General features: G+C 44.6%; 1 protein-coding gene across 2 annotated transcripts; it reads left to right on the top strand.

The window, feature by feature from the left end:
• The first annotated feature begins 1,266 nt into the window (after positions 1-1,266).
• Positions 1,267-16,555, top strand: ZC3H12D (zinc finger CCCH-type containing 12D). Of its 2 annotated transcripts, XM_050316546.1 has the most exons (6): positions 1,267-2,127; positions 5,348-5,787; positions 10,701-10,840; positions 11,817-12,051; positions 12,714-12,820; positions 13,541-16,555. In XM_050316546.1, exons 2-6 carry the CDS (start codon positions 5,399-5,401, stop codon positions 14,593-14,595), a joined length of 1,926 nt encoding a protein of 641 aa, XP_050172503.1. In that variant the 5' UTR covers positions 1,267-2,127; positions 5,348-5,398; the 3' UTR covers positions 14,596-16,555. The 2 variants fall into 2 exon arrangements, with proteins under 2 accessions (XP_050172503.1, XP_050172502.1); XM_050316545.1 differs by lacking the exon at positions 1,267-2,127 and having other exon boundaries at positions 3,008-5,787.
• The last annotated feature ends 1,306 nt before the right edge of the window (positions 16,556-17,861 follow it).

Below are 17,861 nucleotides of genomic sequence, written 5' to 3'. Positions count from 1 at the left end.
GGTGAAGGTCTGGTTGTTTCACAAGCCACTACATCCTACAGTCCTAGGTTCTGCATCAGAATATCCATGAGTGGGGAGATCTTCCCCTCTGAAAACGTCTCTCTCTCACTGCAGCTCTTTCCCTCTTCAACATAACAACAGCCTTGAGCAGCAATAAATCTGTGCTGGGAAAACTCAGCATGCTTGTCAGCACAAGGGAGCACAGCAGAGAAAGCAAACGTCTATGAAACCTTGGGTGTTCAAATGTTTATCTGTCCTGGTGAGTGAAGGGGTTTGAGGCCATCTGAAAAATTAAATATGCTCCTTTATTTCTCATGGTCTCTCTGTCAACCAGTGACCACCTTGGTAAAGGCTCTTAACAGGTTTCAGGAATTGGGTAATGGCCTTCCTGGCTGACTACGATTGGACTGATATTGAGGTCTTTTCCTCATGGCTTTTTACAGTAGATGGGTTTAGTCATTTCGTTAGAAATGGAAATTGTCTTATCTAATTGACTTCTCTTTTCTTTTTATAAGCTCCGTTTTGTTCCTATTTATGCAGTAAAGAAAACATTTTAGTGAGAAATAAGGGTTAAAATGATACTGTGCAATGTTGTATGCTTTGCTCTGTTGCCTACCTGGATTATAAATAATGCAGCAACTTTCCTTTCCAATAGTACTGCTTCATAGTGGTCTTGTAGTGTGGTTGTATGGCATTCTGCAAGCTTAAATGGAGCAAAGAAGATCCTTCCTCTCCAGGGGTGTGGAGTCAAAGGCTGTGGCTGTTCAGTTTATAGGTCTTCTGGGCAGCAGCAAACTAACATGTTTCTTTAGTTATGTGATCTTAGGAACACTCCCCTATTTCCATATCCACTAACCTACCCAGCCAGACCTTTGTGGATCAGAGGAGGTGTTGTGCCAGTAGGATAGATGGTGTGCTGCCTCTTTATCCTGTGACTGCCTGGGCACTGCTTTACACAACAACAGAGCAACCTGGATCCCAAAGAATTTCCAGGACCCTGAGTGTAATGCAAAGGCATAACCATCTACTGGAACCATCTGGAAATGAATGGTGAGGTTTGCCTACCAGCAATCAGTCTTTGGATTAAACAGGATACCACTACAAAGGGTTTGGCCACCCTGCTTCCTCCCACAAAGTACGCAAGTAAGGGAGGGATTTCTGACTGGGAAAGGTCAACCCTGCTCTGTTGTGTCACCTTTAGACAACGGCAGAGGTGCTCTCCTTCCACAGCAGGGCACCCCCACCCTCCCTGGCCCCGGAGGCAGAGGGCACTGCACTTGCAAGAGCTGGTTGCAGCATCCAAATGGTCCCAGAGGTTAACCCCTCCTTGAGTCTTCAACCCTTCCTGCTGCCCAAAATCGGATTTTGGGCATATTTCTTTTCAGCAAGGTAAGGAACAAGCAGAGGAAAACCTCTGGTTGCTGCTGGGAAGTTGCCTGTCAGTCTTTGCTGTGGACAGGCTCTGTGTCTCTGAAGTAGCCTTTTGATTGAAGCGCCAGTAGGTTAGAGGGGGTTGTTTAATTTTTCATGTTTTGTTGTAGTCTCCCAGACCAGGTTCCCTCAGACGTGGAGATGTTTGAACGAGGCTTTGCAATATCAGGTGCTAAGCAAAATGTTGATTTTTTTTTAAATTCTTTTTTTTTTTTCATGTGTCCCTGAAGGCCAGAAATTTGCCAGATGAATGGGAATGAGGCTACCCTAACTTGGTAGAGCAACCCTGGTGGCAAAAGTTTTCACTTGACCCAGAATTCATATGCCATGTTCTTACTGCCTCACATTATGGATTCCTGCCAGAGTAGGCTTGACTAATCTTTGCCTGTGACTCAGAACTGAGATGTGTTGGGAACCTCTTTTTTCTTTTTCCCTTTTGAAAACTGAAGTGAAAGTTTATCAAACCGTACAGTTAAAAGAGAGCTTGGCCAGCCAAATGAGGAAGTAAAACCTTCCTATAGAATGAGTTCTCTCCTACTCACTGCACTTGTTTGTTCTCAGTTGACATCAGCCTTGCCATAAAGCCTCTAAATACGAGGTGGTGACTTCCTTGTGAGGCCAGTACTGCTCTGAATCCAGCTCCTGGCTGGCAGGTGGGGGGACGGTACTGCTGGGCACAGAAAGAACAGCTGTCAGGTAAGGTGCAGAGCCACTGGGGTTACCTGTGAGTACACCTCGCTCTCTGGGCTGTTTGGCTTCATTATTTTTGGCAGAAGGAGCAGTGAGGTTGGGGAAGAAAAAGGCAGATCTCAGCCATCAAAACAACAAATGGCTGGTCTTGTTATTAAGAGTTTATGTACATCTCTGATTTGTGAAAGTCAAAATTCTTGTTTTTCTGAAAGCAGAGCATTTCCTTTCCGAGAAATACTGCAGGGCTTGAATGGGCTGTCTTAGGTGGTTTGCAGCGTTATTCTCAGGGGTGAAGGAGGAAGAAGAGGTGGTCCAGACCTAAGGTGAGAAGGGGAACACTACCATAGCAGGGAGCTCTTGCTGCAGTCTTTGTGTTATTCAGCACACACATCTACTTTAGAGAAGACCTAAACTTGCTCTGCCTAGACCAGTGCCAGGTCTGTCTGGGGCTGTGTCCCCTCTGCCTGTGCTCAGGCAGGATGTGGCTTTGGTAGGGGCTTTGAGGAGTCCTAGCTCCCTGTGAGTCAAGCTGGTCTTTATGGTGGTTTTGTGGCCTGAGGCCACTGAAGGTGCTGCTCAAACACACACCTGCAGGGCACCAGGTCCTGCTCTGACTGGTCACAAGTAGAGCAAACACCTGTTGGAAGAACAAGATAAAATTATTCTTTAGAGTAATTCAATATGTAGTAGTTGCCACTATTTTTTTAAGAAAGTTTTTCAAATGATTATTTTCTGATCTTAAAAAATCTGTCAAAATAAAAGAAAGACAGAAGACCATAAGAGGTCTTTTGATTTTTTTGGTCAGAAGTACTTTTTAAAATAGTTAAGATTTTAAAAGTTAACATTTTAGAATGTTAAGATTAAAATAGAATTTTGGATACCTGACTAAAGCCATTTCCTCTATGTGTGTGTGTGTGTGTGTGTGTGTGCTCCTGGGGTCACAACAAGGGGTCAACAGACAGAGATGGGTGGTTTTTAAGCCACAACACAGGATGGGCCCACCATTACCTGTGGATAAATTTAGCCAGGAAATGAGAAGATTTCAGCTTTCAGTGGAGTGAAAACAAGGACAGCTTCCCAATGGGATCTGCTGAGATGAAGGGAGGAAAATGGCAGGTGGAAATCTAAGTAGTTTGAAAACTAAGGTCAAAAAGTTTATAAATGGGATTTTATAGCCTGTTTGTGATAGCAAAAGCTGGACAGTTTCTCCTTTTGTGCTGGTTGCAAGCAACCAACTGAGCTGTTGGACTTGGGCACACTACTGACTGTTTACTAACATGTAAGCTAGTGATATTTTTGTCCTGTAATTCCCTCTTTAGAAGGGTGACCTGAGTGATGTCCATGTCAAGTACTACACATTAAGTGTTTTGAGCCACTGACCACTGCTAGCCCAGATGTGATGGCTTCAGCTATATTTAGGTACATCCATGTATTTCAGCTCAGTGAATAGCTATTTCAAAGCTGAGAAACCATTTCAATAATGAAAAAGCAGTCAATTACATTGTCATCTTTAGTCAATGAATTAAAAACAGGGATTAGATGTAAAAATGGTTGTATTTATGGAGTGCACTGTGAGGAAAAACAGTCGCTGACTAAAAAATAAGCAATGCTTTAGTTTAGGTGGAAAAATACACATGGCAACTGCTTTACACTTATGATTATAACATAGTTAAGGTATTTTTTATTTTACTGATGCAGTTTCTCATTTTTCACATCATTGCCAAATTTCTTCCACAGAACACCTGAAAGTTATAAAGCTATTTAGAAAAGTAAAGGTCAAAGTTGTATAAGGTGGGGTTATAAGTAATTATCATGCTTTCCTGCCAAACTAAACAGTTTTAAATTAACTAAACACAATGTGGATTTCTTCCCCACAGCCCAGTGGGGCTCTTATGCCTTGGGTAGGAGCTTCACTCTGACTCCTCTCTCAGCTCCCTGTTTCCAGTACCTCTGTGCCTTCCTCCACACGGTTTTGGGTTCTGAGCTCCTGGGGTGGCCGGCTGCTGGGCAGGGAATGGCTGGCAGACTGGGAAGGGGAGCTAGTAGTTACAACGTGTTATGGCTCTGGGCTCGTCACTGAGGTAGTTGTTTGGTCAGTTAATTCTGTGTCATTTGCTGATCGCAACCAGCAAAGGGAGCAGGGTCACCCACATGTGGATAGAAGAACCAGCCACAGCTTTTATCCAGGTAGCACCAATAATTGTAGTGATGTGGCAGGAGAAGCTCCAGTGCAAGCATGCCAGCAGTGACTGAAGATGTTTGGCTTGATGAATGAGTGGTCACTGTGTATGTCCTTCTGTGTCACACTTGCTGGGCTAAAGCAGTTCAGGGTATTCCTGCATATGCTGCCCATCACCTTCTGTCACTGGGTAGTGAAACTTACATAGATAGTGCCATTCTGGAGAAGTGTGAAGTAACTTTTTTGCTACTTTTGCACACTCATTTCTGAATTACCAGTTTATCTTGACAATAGATATAAGTGAAATTGAAACTGCTTTCCAGATTGCCTATTGCCTGCTTCCAAGCACTGCCCTGAGAGCTTTCAAAAAACAAGCTGCTTCTCTGAATATAAAAGCCCTCACTGAAATAGCAAGTAACAGGAAAAGAGTAAGTCAGTCATTATCAGAATAGATGAGTGACAGAATTTCATAACATATGCTTGTGTGCATAGAGGCAGACACGTGCCAGGAAAGACAAAACTATAAAAAATGTTCAGAGTTCCCAGATACCTTGCACACAGCAAGTTTCCTTAAATCACTGGATAAAACTTGCTATACTTCTTAAGTTGCTATGGCATCTGAGCGCATCCAATAACATCTGACAGATATTTATCTCTGGCTGACAAACCACACTGAGCAAGTTGAAAATCCCCCGGTTACACCGTCCTTGATATCACTTCCTGTGAGGTAAGTCTGAAGAACCAATTCACGCATACAGGCTGTCTGTGTAGAGACAGGCTGGCGTAGCTCATGAATTAAGTTGACACCTGTCTGACATAATGTTTGGAGAGTGACAAACATCGTATGGAACACTCCGGTGCTTTTATAAATGAGAGTGGACCAGAAAAATGCTGTAAGTCTGAGAGAAGGCTGGATGGTCTCCTCAGAGAGAAGACAGCTGATCTGATGGTCTCTTTGCTGTTGTGCACTAGGCAAATAACTGAGATTACTGCCCATTCTTCCTTAACACTTGTATTTTGTTGTTTCTAATCTTTTCCTCCCTAAAGCTGATGCCTGTTGGACAACTCTAGGGAGACAGGAGCACTGGGTTTAAAGGGATGCAAACACCTGCTAAGATGGCAGTGGCCAGTTCAATTTCTAGCAAACCGGTACCACCACGCTCCAAAAAAGTGTCTGCAGCAGGGGTGGAAGTGAACCAGAGCAAGCTGGATCTTTTCTGCAAGCTGGGCTATGGTAAGCAGGACATCTGCAAAGTGCTGGAGAACCTGGGCCCAGAGGCCCTTGAGGATGATGTGTTGAAAGAACTGATTCGCATGGGGAGTAAACCTCAAGCTCTGGAGAACCAGGCTCAGCCTTCCCCGCTAAGACTTGTTGCCCGTGGATCATGTAGCACTACACCAGGGTTGAAGCAACTTGGAGAAGACGAAAGTGATTCTTCCGATTCCCTGAGACCCATTGTGATTGATGGCAGCAATGTTGCAATGAGGTAAGCTCCGTTTCCTCAAAGATATCTCTCTTCCTCTGAAGCTTTTGAATTTTAAAGCTGATGGCTTGAAGAATGTTTATTCTTCAGGTGAGAGGTGCGTTAATGTGTTTGATGTATAATGTATGAACGATCACTTATTCCTTTTCTTTGGGTGATGCACAGGTTCTTGATGTCTCGATGCCCATAAATATGCATGTCACATGCAATCACTGGCTCACTGACCTTTTATAAGGCAACAGCTGGCTAACCACTACTGTTAGTGGCAGTATCTCTCCCTTTTAGTTCACCATTGAATTTCCTTGCCTTTTCAAATGGGTACCTAGGATTTCTGAACCTATATGCTGAGAAGTTTCCAGGAAAAACTGATGAACAGATAATCAGACCAGTCAACTATCCTAAGAAGGAGAGGGGAAATAAAGACAGGTGACTGTGGTTCCTAACAACATCACAGGTGTAGTGTTTTGACTTACAATTAAAACCCAAAAATGTTCCCAGCTTGTATATTTTTTGTTGGGTTTAGGTTTGGCTTCAGTTTTATGGAAATATCAGGGAATTGATAGTTGACCTGCAATGAATGAATAGACTCATTTCCTCCTTAATAACTCTGTTTCTGTGAAATGCTACATCAACCCATCCTGTCCAATTACATTTCCTAAACAGTGCCCTGGCACTGTGAAAGAAGTCTTACTGATGGGGAACCTGGCATGTCCCTGTGGATGGGATGTCCAAAGACAGCAGTGAGTTGCCTTCTGTTTACCCAAGCAGTAAGGACAGCAAAGGAACCCAGGAGTCAAGAGTCCAGGATGCACTGGCTATCCCTCTGTGTTAACTTCGCTGTGCATTCAGCAGGGCCAAGCCTGTCCCTGCAGGTTGGGACAGGGCAAAGGAAGGCTTCCTCCTTTTGTTTGCTATCCTGTGAGGTGAGATGAGATCGCAGCCCCTCTGGTTAGAGGGCAAAGTGGACAAGCACATCCAAAGCAACTGTAGACTAAGCAAATTATGCCACCTTCTGGGAGAAGGCAGAAATCCCCGCTGAAAACAAGGGTTTCTTGCTCAGAGTGACTCACGAGGAGTGGGACATACACACCAGAGCAAAAGTGCTTGGCCTTGTCTGGGCCATGAACTCAGGTAGCCAGGTGTTTGGACCTCCTGCCCCACTTTGCATTTTTACCCTAGCCCCTTCTGGAGGTGTCCTTCTTGCTTCTCTGCAGAAGAACTGATCACCCGCTCAGGCAGCACGGCTGAGCTGCTCACCCACCCTGTCATTGTGCCAGGGGCATTACCCCTGACTGGTTACGTACGCTGTTCTCCGGTCTCCTGGCACAACCTTGTCCTCAATGATTTACCAGGGCTTTTTTTGGAACAGGCAGAGGTGGACAAGGCAGAGGACAGCACTGTTTCCAAGATGACAGAAGATGCGCTCTTGCCACTGAGCAGGAGGCCCAGAGTATGTTGGTAGCTAATGAAATAGGGCATGTGTTGAGCTTGGAGTACTGTGGGAAAGCTCTGAGATCATCATTCTGTGCCAGCCTGTGCATGGGAGCTCACTAGACAGAGATTATTTAAACAGAGCATTACAGGTATGTGCAGTGGATGATTTGAGCTAGCACGTTGTATTGCTTTCCTAGACCACATGCCCACCAAAAGGGGTTTTTGAGAAGCCACACGTGCTTGTGGCATGTAAAATTTAATTTTTTTTCCTAGAATAAATTCCGAAGCATGAGTCCAAGAGGTGTTTGCCTGATAGGTTATTGAAGGCTGGTGTTCTGATTTGGAGTCCTAATATCTCACCTAAAAGGAATTAGAGGAATGTGAAGCAGTTTTGAGTTTCAGAAAAGCAAAGTTTTACAGGTCTTCTTAGACATCCCAACATCTGTCTTGATAAAGACTACTTGGATGATGGAGGAAACTATTGAGCTTGTCAGTTCAGCTGGTATTGAACTGGCACAGCCTGGGAGGAGCTGCTTTCCTATCCTGGATGCCTTTCAAAATGGTGCTGAATGGCATTTACTTTGGCTAATGGGATGGGTCTGGTGAGTGTTTTCAGTATCCTTGTTTTAATTTTTCTGGTTTGCTGCTGTCAGACAGAGAAGGACTCTTCGCAGAAGTTAGGGGAAAAGGATGTTAGGTTTCCTTGCTGGAGAAAACTGCATCATCATCAACACCAACAACCATAGAAGTGCAGCAGAAGCAGCAGTTTAAGGATGAAACAATCAAAAAGTTAAAGCTTCAAGAGGCAGTTACCTGTGTGGAGAAAAATGTCTCGAGCATTGTATGTATATCTTAGGACTGATATTTCTGGAGCATTTCAGAGTTGGCATTGAGGGCCCACTGCAAGACTGCAAGGTTTTGAAAAGGATGTATATGCCCCAGGGTAATAAAGCATGTGAGTTGGCAGTCCTCAACCATCAATCAGCTTACCCATAGAAACTGAATGGAAAATAACCTTGCCTTCAGCCAGTCTCAATCCTCGAACGCCTCAGTACACTTTGTGTTTCCATCAGATGTAATGAGAAACTTAGCCGGCCTGCCAGCCTGTTCATGGGAAGTGGGCAGGACAGTTAGCAAGGCTAGTGGAAAAAATAAATGGAGTTGTGCTAATATGAAAAGGGAACTGTCATAACCCTATTCACAGCACACCAAAGAGGCTATCTACTCTAGTGCTTGCACTTGCACCTAGTTTAAAAGCTGTGATAGTACCAAGGCCCTTTGCTAGGCCACTGCAGCCCTGCACTAGGGTCTCCCCTTTCTGACAAAGCTGTGACAGATGCTGTGTCATGAATGGGTGGAGATGGGGCTATTTGCAGTTTTCAAAAGGAGTTGTTTTGCATAAACTGCCTCTCAAAGGAGTTGAAGTTGCACAATTTAAAAAGGACTTACTGCATGCTAAATTGCTGCTCCATTTTCTGAGAAATGGGCCCTGCTGGTCTGTGGCTCAAGTGCAATGCACTGAGGTACTGGCAGGATGGAGAGATGAGACTGAGTTACGACATATCAGTTATGGTCCACAGACTGGACATAAGTGACTGGCAGGAGCTGATCTGTGACCACACAGGGAGAATGTAGAGCTCTGAGTCCCCTGTTCCACTGCACAGCAGACACTGGCACTGTGTGGACACCGCAGCACACCACACATGTACGGACTGGTTTAGATTCACGGTCCCCAGGTTTGGCTGTAGCAACGTAGCAGGAAATGGATTAAGGGATAATGCTAAGAAACAGTTCCAGGTGCCTCATTTGCTTGTGCCACTTGACCTTTTGGCCTACTCACTTATGCTTGAGTACTTTACCTTCTGCCCTGGGGTATACCTAGAACAGCTTCCCTAAAGCTCACAGGATTATATATATAAGTAGTCAATGTTAAAGAAGGCTGTTGCTGAACTTTCTTTGAGTCATGGCATCAAAGATGTACCTAGAGTGCCTTTTAAAGGCAGTTAGTTATCTGAAAAAGCCACCCAAGCTTCCAATTCATCTCTCCAGGTGATGTTATGCCTATCCTGGGTAGATCCTGTCCTTTAAAACCAAGCAAAACAGCTGTTCTAGATGTGTTGAACACTTTAGACCATTTGTTATTGCTGAGGTTTTTGTAAGGCTTCCTATTGCCTTGGTATCTATTAACAGGCAATGAGGTTTCTTCCTCCAAATTGTGCTATTTTTCATTTGTGGTCACTGTTTCAGGATGGAAACTTTTATTGGGTGCAAAATGGAGCTTTGGTTATGAGGCTGATGTAGGCAGTGTCTAGAGATGAATCCCTGGGGGATGGTGACGGGAGAGTCATTTAAGACTGCAACATCGTCCTTGACTGCTCTGTCACTGTAGGTGGGTGTAGCAATTGAGAGAGTAATTTACAAGTGCATTTTCCAGAGGTGAAAGCCTGAGTGAGACTGTGGTGATATTAGCCAGAAAAGTCGAAGTACAAGGATGAGGTTTCTGTAGATACTGTGAGGGCGTTAATTCCTTTGGGACTTCGTGTAGAGTTTATTTTAGTTTCCTTGTGCAGAGGCAATTAACAAATTACCTTCCTTTACACATTCACTGCACTGTAGTCAAATTTTACATAATTGAATGCCAAGCAGTAACAGATCTCAGGGAGGGGGAGAAACTTAGAAAGAACATCACCTTGAATTGTTCTTCTTGAGGTTGTTTTCTGTCTTATGCTGAATATTGATAATTCTTCAGAATTATTGCTATTATTGCAGATATTACTAGTATCCTCTACGACGCTTGTTCTAGGGCTTTCCTACCTCTCTGTGCAATGAAGACAAAATCCACCAACTAGGGCAAGATAAAAGTGGTCCTGAAGTGGTCATCTCCACTGATGTCTTGTCCTGGTTTTGGTGTCCTGGGTTAGGTTCTCTATGTTTTCTGTCCTGCCTCTTGCAGTTTTCCTTCCCCCATAGTTTGTGTCTTGTTTCCAAAAAAGATCAGCATTTGAATGCTCTGTGATCACACCTGCAGCCGCTTCAGCCATTGAAGTCCCTAATGGCACTGTTACCACAGAACAAAATTCCCACACTTTGTTTCTCACAGGAGAGTCTGATGGATTTCTACTGGTGCTGGAAGAAACTCTTACTCCTCAGACAAGGCATGTGAAGCGTTTGACATGGCCTAATATCTTGCTGGTACTTTAGGACCCAAGTCCATCTAGATGTAGATATAGATGGAAGGAACAGGCTTGGATCACAGAAATGGGAGATATCTCTTTTAAGCATCCAAACTGCTTCAGATAAATTTTTTTTGGTTCTGCTTCTGAAGAGTTGTTTGGATCTGTCCAACCAGGGCACCCTGACAGGTTGTTTTCTTGGAAACCGGTGAATGACACAAAAGTTGTTTATTTTGCCTTTTCATTACTGGCTTGGTTAAAGAGAACTTCATGAAAGCTTTGCCTCATCATCCTCCTTTTTTTTTATAGCCATGGAAACAAATTGGTATTCTCCTGCTGGGGGATTCAGCTGGCGGTGGATTGGTTTCGACAGAGGGGGCACACATACATCAAGGTTTTTGTGCCACTCTGGAGAAAGGAGCCCCCTCGACAAGACAGTCCCATTGCAGGTAGGTCACCATCCTGGGCATAGTTTGGCAACCATTAGGTGCAGTTTAGAGACAGAGGGGGTGTGAAGAACCAGTACAGTTTTGCCCTGCAAAGACAAGCGTAGCCCAAGTTGTGTATCAGGCTTCCCATCACTTAAATTAGCCATTAATTCATTGCCCCATTCACTGCTCCTGGCTAGTAGCTAAAATTACTTAGAAGGATTTGTTACACTGCTTTGAACCTTCTGCTTTACAAGCACAAGTTGTTGCCAGCAGAGTTAAAGAAGGAGTTTTTCAGCTCGCAGTGAGTCTACAGAGCTTTTAAGGCCAGCCAGGAGACAGTGACGTTCATTCCTGCATGACTGTTATCTGTTAGCCTGTTACCCGATACAGAAGGTACATGGAACCCTCATGGAAGAGAGTTCCTCTTCTGGAAGAAGGAAATGTATCAGCAGAAGTCTGTGGAGGGGAGTGAGATTCAGTTTGTATGGGAATAAATCTGCAGGATTTGTGCCAGCAGTTTAGTGTCTGCAGATGAAGATCTACCATTCCTGCAGACCAGGAATGGTAAGAAGTCAGTGTTCTCAATAGCAGCAAAAGAAGTTTATTTATTTATTTTATCACACAGATTTTATCTCCAAATAAAGCTCACCAGGGCTGGTTATGAGCCTTCTAGCAACTAGTGGGGTAAAAAGGGCACTACAAGGGTTCAGTATGCCTCTGAGTGTGGAATTCAAGGTATCCTTTCAGGTAAGACTTAAAAGTCAAAAGAGTGTCTCAAATTTTACAAGTTGCCAAATAATCACCAGATATCAGTGCATCTGAAAATCACAACACTGTAAGTTGCCTGAAGTGCTGAAACATCTTTAGATTCCTGTAGGTTTTTAGCAGATGATTGAGACCTGGTCATTTTTAATGAGTTAGTTTCTCTCTTTCCTTCCCCTTCTCCCCCCCCTCCCCGCCCCACCCCATCCATTTTTGCCAACCACGCAATCAGATCAGCACATTCTTGAAGAGCTTGAAAAGCAATCGATCCTTGTCTACACACCCTCTCGGAAGGTGAAAGGCAAGAGGGTAGTTTGCTACGATGATCGATACATAGTGAAAGTTGCTTATGAGAAAGATGGAGTCATTGTTTCCAATGACCACTACCGTGATCTCCAAAACGAAAACCCTGAATGGAAATGGTTTATTGAGCAGCGACTACTCATGTACTCTTTTGTCTGTAACAGGTAAGAGACAGTTTGTGTTACATAACCTGGAGTTTAAACATTATGGGCCAAGTCAGCTCCAACATCAATGCACACCCCACCAGTAGCAGAATACATAATAAGCCTTTTTCTGAAAGGAATTTACTGCAGCTTCTCTTATCTTGTTTCTTGAGTTCCTACTCCTTCAGGAGTAGTCTACTACTTGGTGTTAAACTCTCTCATGTCACTCTTCTGTGAACTCTTCTATTTGAATGACAGTATTAGTGACCAGCTTTGCTTCTTTCCAGTTCAAGCTGGAATGTTAAACCAAGCCTTGGTATCTTTTAATTTCTATTTCTAATAAGAAAGATAATGAAATCCATGAGAGAAGGCTGGCTGGTGGTATTTTTAATTCCCCTACAGGACAGAACAGCACTTTTTCCTGTGCTTTCATAATCATAACTTTCTAGAACAGGAGAGACAGGAAACTGGTCTCTCTGTCCCTTCACCATCCCATTGGGGAAGGTTTTCAATAAGGCACTTGCACCACGCCTGTGAGGCTGAGTTGAGCTCTCCTCAGTCTGTACATACTAACATCTCCTGAGTTTCCTAATAGCTCAGGTGTTTTGGGGAAATGCACACCATTCAGACATCCAGTGTGCATGGACAAGTGCTTACATCCGTGACTTTTTTTACTTTTCCAGGTTTATGCCTCCTGATGATCCGTTAGGCCGGCATGGACCTACTCTTGATAACTTCCTCAGCAAAAAGCCAGTGCTTCCTGAAAAAAAATTGCAGCCTTGCCCCTATGGTGGGTTTCGTCTCATGCTGTGAACCTTCCCTCCTCTTCCTCCTGCCCCTGACGTCCCAGTGGTGCTTTCCTTCGGCTAAGTGACGTTGCCATGTGCTGTCCTGCTTTGTGTGGTAGGGACTTACCCTGGGGCTGCTCTAAAGTGTGATGCTTTTTCCTCTCCTGTTTAAGCGGCTTCAGCCTCAGCCAAGGCAGCAGCTGCTTCGGGCTCCTCCATCCTTGCCTACACACAGCACCCAAACTGGGCACCGTGGCTGTGTTGACCACCCTGCCTGCACACGTTTCTCACTTTGTGAACTTGTGCTGTAGCACTTGGGAAAGGCCATCCAAACACTTTCCCCCTTTCCCCTCCCAACACCTCTCCAGCAATGTGCAGGTTTCTCAGAGGTAAACCCCTATGCCATTTTTTTAAAGCAACCCTCTGTAGCAGCAGATCTCCCAGCTCACTGAGTGCCTGAACCAAAACATAAATGAGTATCAGACACTTCCAAAATAGCAGAGACTTCCTCTCACTGTTGCTTCACCCTGTTATTTATGTCAGCATTATTTAAATCTGGGACCAACAGTACTAAATTTGAAAATAGCAGTTCCTCTTTTCCCTGTTCATGCTCATCACACCCCTGCAAATGCCTGGTGCTGGGGAGAAGTGATGAGTGTGCTAATTGATGGTGGTGCTAGTGACAACTCCTGTCTGATATTTTTGACTCTTTTTTTACTCAGGTAAAAAATGCACCTATGGCAATAAATGCAAATTTTACCATCCAGAGAGACTACGTCAAGCTCAGCTTTCAGTTGCTGATGAGCTCAGGGCCAAAACAAAGGTCCTGTTAACTCTGGGGAAAGAGGAGGATAGATGGAACTGCTCACCGTACAAGAGCAGAGGAGAGCCTGCACCCTGTGAAGCCTGCACAGAAACTCTTCAAGAAGCCAGAGGTTGTGCAGGGCCTTCCTCCTGCTCAGGGAGGTCCCAGAGGAGCTATCCTGAGCAGAGAGCCAGCGCCTGGGCTGGTGGTCCTGCCTCTGACCTGGGGCTGGACCAGTGCTTGCCACAGCCAGAGCCACTGCGAGACCAGCCGCTCCTGGAGCAGATGTCAGCCATGGCCATTGGCAAATGCACCTACAGCTATGACTGGTCCGTACAAACCTCTCGGGACAGGGAGGTGATGGACAACCCTCATCACCGCGGTGACCTCAGGCACAAGCTGTTCTCACTTCACCACCCTCATAGCTTGGACCACACCTGCTCACCGGGGCACCCTTTCCAGCAAACAGCTCTCCCCTCTGCGCCAGGCGGGATGTGCCCAGAGCACAGCTGGCCTCGGGAGAGCTGCGGCACGCACGGAACGGGGCAGAGGAGCTGCTACCTCCCTGATGGTGCTCGGCACAAACAGGCCCTGGGGACTCAGCAGTGTGTTTTGCTGCAGTCCACAGTTCTTCCCCCCGACATGCTTCACTTGTACAGCGAGCACCAGCAGCAGCAGCAGCAGCAGCAGCAGCAGCAGCAGCAGCAGCAGCAGCAGCAGCAGTGTTCCCCCAGCCAGCCCCCAGGGCAGCCCTTTCTGTTAGACTCCAGCAACAGACCGGGCTTCTTCCAGGAAGCCCATGCGTACCCCAGTGCCTCTTACAGTGACTACTGGCCCACCCCAGCTGAAAGGCCATCCTCTGCCCAGCAAGTAAACATACACAGCTCCCTTTTTCCTTACAGCGAGATGAACCAGGTCATGACTTTGTACCCTGACATCAAGGATAAGGGGACTGGCACTCCTCCCCTATGAAGACAGGCTGAGAAAGTTGGGGCTGTTCTGCCTGGAGAAGAGAAGGCTGGTTGGAGACTTCATAGCACCTTCCAGTATCTGAACGGGATCTAGAAGGAAGTCAGAGAGGAACTGTAGTGATAGGACAAGGGGGAATGGCTTCAAACTGAAAGAGGGTATGTTTAGATTAGATGTTTGTTAGGAAGAAATTCTTTTCTGTGAGGGTGGTGAGGCATTGGAACAGGTTGCCCAGAGAAGTGGTGGATTCCCCAAACCTGGCAGCGCTCAAGGCCCATGTTGGATGGGGTTCTGAGCACCTTGCTCTAGTGGAAGGTGCTCCTGTCCATGGCAAGGGGTTTGGAACTAAATGATCTTTAAGGTCACTTCCAACCCAAACCATCCTACGATTCTATCACATTGCTTGTTTGGCTTTACTGATTCAAAGACACAGAAATTTGTGAAATCTCCAGAGCAAACCTTTCTCAATAAGCACAAGTCCTAGGGCAAAAAGATGCTACTCTGAGGCTTGTTATTAAAGCGCATTATGGCAAGGGTTACAGCTGTTCCAGGAATACAAGCATCAACCAGCTATGTTGCACTAGACATCGAGTCAAGGCAAAGGCTGTCGTCCACTGCAGTGGGATCACATTCCACCTTCCAGGAAAGGGAACAGCAGGCTGCCAGCATTTGAACCTCACTGGTGACTGGATTCAGGATGGTATAGATTTTCATTAATGCCCTGAAGACATAAGGCATGTTTTTCAAGTCCTAACCTATTGCTCAACTTCCACCCTTCCCAGTAATGGGCTCCCCCATGACCTGCCCGTGACTGCTTGCTCAGCTAGCACAGAAAACTATTTGGCCTATTTCCCCTAACAGAGGGCTGTGCTCTCTGCTAGAAGGCATCTTTAGGTCTGTGTTATTACCTAATTCAAGCCCAGCCCGATATAAGTGAGCTTTCAAAGACACATTTCGTGTTTGTTAAGCAATGCTGAGAACACACAGAATCACTAGCAGAGGTGGTGGAGCTACACCAGAGCCCTTGAAGAGAGCTGCAGGTCCATTTCTCAGGTATCACACACAACATAAGCCAAATCAGGGAAGTCACCTTCAGTGTAACTCCTGATGTGGACTGAGGGCTCAGGGTAATTAAAAAAATTCAGAAATCCCAAAGATGCCAAGAGGAGAAAAAGAAGGAAAAAAGCTTTAAAGTATCTCTTTTATTGAATAAGAAAACTTGTTGGCTTAACCCTTTATTACCAAATGTGGCCCTATAATGCAATCAATTATATGGATAATTTATGATTACAAATATTTAAAATATGTTCTGTTGGGACATGTTTGATTTTCAGTAATCTGTAAAGCTGCTAATTTCTGCATTATTCCACTGAATTCTTCAGGTTATAATTCAAATACTAAGGTTGACCCTGAGGGTTTTTGGCATTATACCAAAGTTTAAGTATGTCAGTATGACGTGTTGTTTTAAAAATGCTTTAACACATTATAAAATATTCATCTGTAGCACTTTGTTCTGGATAATGTCTTCTTTATTTTCTGGGGCTTGTTTGATTTTTTTTTTGCTTTTGTTTAGTGTTTAGTTTTGTTTGTTTTCCAATCCTCTTAGCACCAAAATGTTTCATCATTCAGGTGGGATTTTCAAACTCTCTGACCCTGAAGTATTTAATTTCTTTGAAGTGAAATCAGTATTGTTGGTTCCAGGCAGGAATGAAACATGGTCCTCCCTGAGAAGCTGGAATTCTCTTGCTTTTGAAAAGGGAGTAGTAATTTACATTTAGTGACACTATCACACGATGCATTTTTTGAAAGCAGTGATAGTTTGACCTGTTTCCCTCTAGAAACCACCACCAGCTCTTGTTTTTGGTGGAGGTGTTTAAAGACTCTTCAGGAAATAAGTATACTGTATCTGTTTAATTTCTTTTGACAATGTGGTTGGCTCCAGAAAATTATAATTTGGAGTTTGGAGATACGATTTATCTTCACAGAACATGACAGTTTTTTCCATGTGCCATATGGGTTGTCAGAATGGCTTATAAACTTATCCACTGCATATTGCATAAAGAATAGAAATTGTACCAAAAAAACCCTATGGAGTTAATTTCTGATGAAGTGCTTTGAAAAGTACTTGAGTTCTACAGCCATGGTTATTTGCACTGCGATGCACAATGCACCTCACCTACACTGAAGCAACCTGAGACATTTCATGGATTAAATGCCTACACTGTGCCTGTGCAGGGCCAGGCACATCAGCTTGCCTTGCAACCTGTACCAGGTCTTTCCCAACTACTGCTCTACACATATATACACTTGCAGACAAAGCGTGATGCCGAGTGGAAAAAATACCTTTCACCTACTCAAACAAAGCAAGTCCCCGAATAACAGCATTCAGAAAATATACCACAGCATCAGAGCAGGATATAACTGTACATGTCAACATCTATTTTCATGTCTGGAATGAATGTACCTATATCTTCTAACACAGAAAGCATTTAAAAATCTACAGGAAAATTGGCACACTGCCTCTATGTGGTGCCCTCAGCTTGCTGGAGACACGCATAAGCTTTTCTCCTTTTCCTTTGAGGATGCACAGAAATTTGGTGGTCATTCAAAAGACTCTCTCAATGTTTAAGAACTTATTTTTCTTTCATTTCTGTCTTATTTACTGAGGAATCTTTTAGTAAAACACATAGAATGTGCATTCTGCTGAGAAAGTGTCTGAGAAAATAAATCAGACTTCGGTGCTAAACAGAAATTAATTTCTCTTGGCTCTTGTGCTCACCAGAGAGTTTTTTCTCATGGAGATTTTGTTTGAAGGGCAGCTCAGCAGCAGCTCTGTGTCACTGCCTGTTTGAGAGGAGCTCTGCTGCTGGCCAGGAGCCCACAGAAAGCACAGACCCTTTCGTTATTTCACCACAGCACAAGCACATGGGGCTCATGCTCCAGGGCCCTTTTCCCTTTCCAAAGCAGGAGGATTTCTTTTTGCTTTTGTCAGGTCCTGAAGTAAGGGAAGGGGTTGCTAATAGAAAGGAGGTGGCAGCTCTTGTACAGACAAGGGTAGCAGGCTGCTGCTATTTGGTATCTCTGCTGAGATGCATTTAAGGCCGGCTCTCACTGCCAAGTTGAAAATGAACCCATAAATCTTAACAGGCTCAGAAAGCCCTTGATGTTCTTTGCTTTTTGGTTGTCAAGACTCTTTTGGAAGAAGCTGGAAGCAGTGGGAGCAATCCTCCAGGAGATGGGCTGCTTTCCCAAGGGAGATTTACAGTGTT

This window comes from Myiozetetes cayanensis, unplaced genomic scaffold (genome assembly GCF_022539395.1).
Source record: "Myiozetetes cayanensis isolate MyiCay16 unplaced genomic scaffold, myiCay2020 scf2-11, whole genome shotgun sequence".
Classification (NCBI taxonomy): Eukaryota; Metazoa; Chordata; class Aves; order Passeriformes; family Tyrannidae; genus Myiozetetes; species Myiozetetes cayanensis.
This window is presented reverse-complemented; position numbering and strand designations above follow the sequence as displayed.

Coding starts and splice junctions, on each gene's coding strand:
- ZC3H12D (XM_050316546.1), top strand. CDS start 5,399: ATGCAAACACCTGCTAAGATGGCAGTGGCCAGTTCAATTTCTAGCAAA. Junction 10,841..11,816: donor ACAAGACAGTCCCATTGCAG/GTAGGTCACCAT, acceptor CCACGCAATCAG/ATCAGCACATTCTTGAAGAG. Junction 12,821..13,540: donor ATTGCAGCCTTGCCCCTATG/GTGGGTTTCGTC, acceptor TTTTTTACTCAG/GTAAAAAATGCACCTATGGC.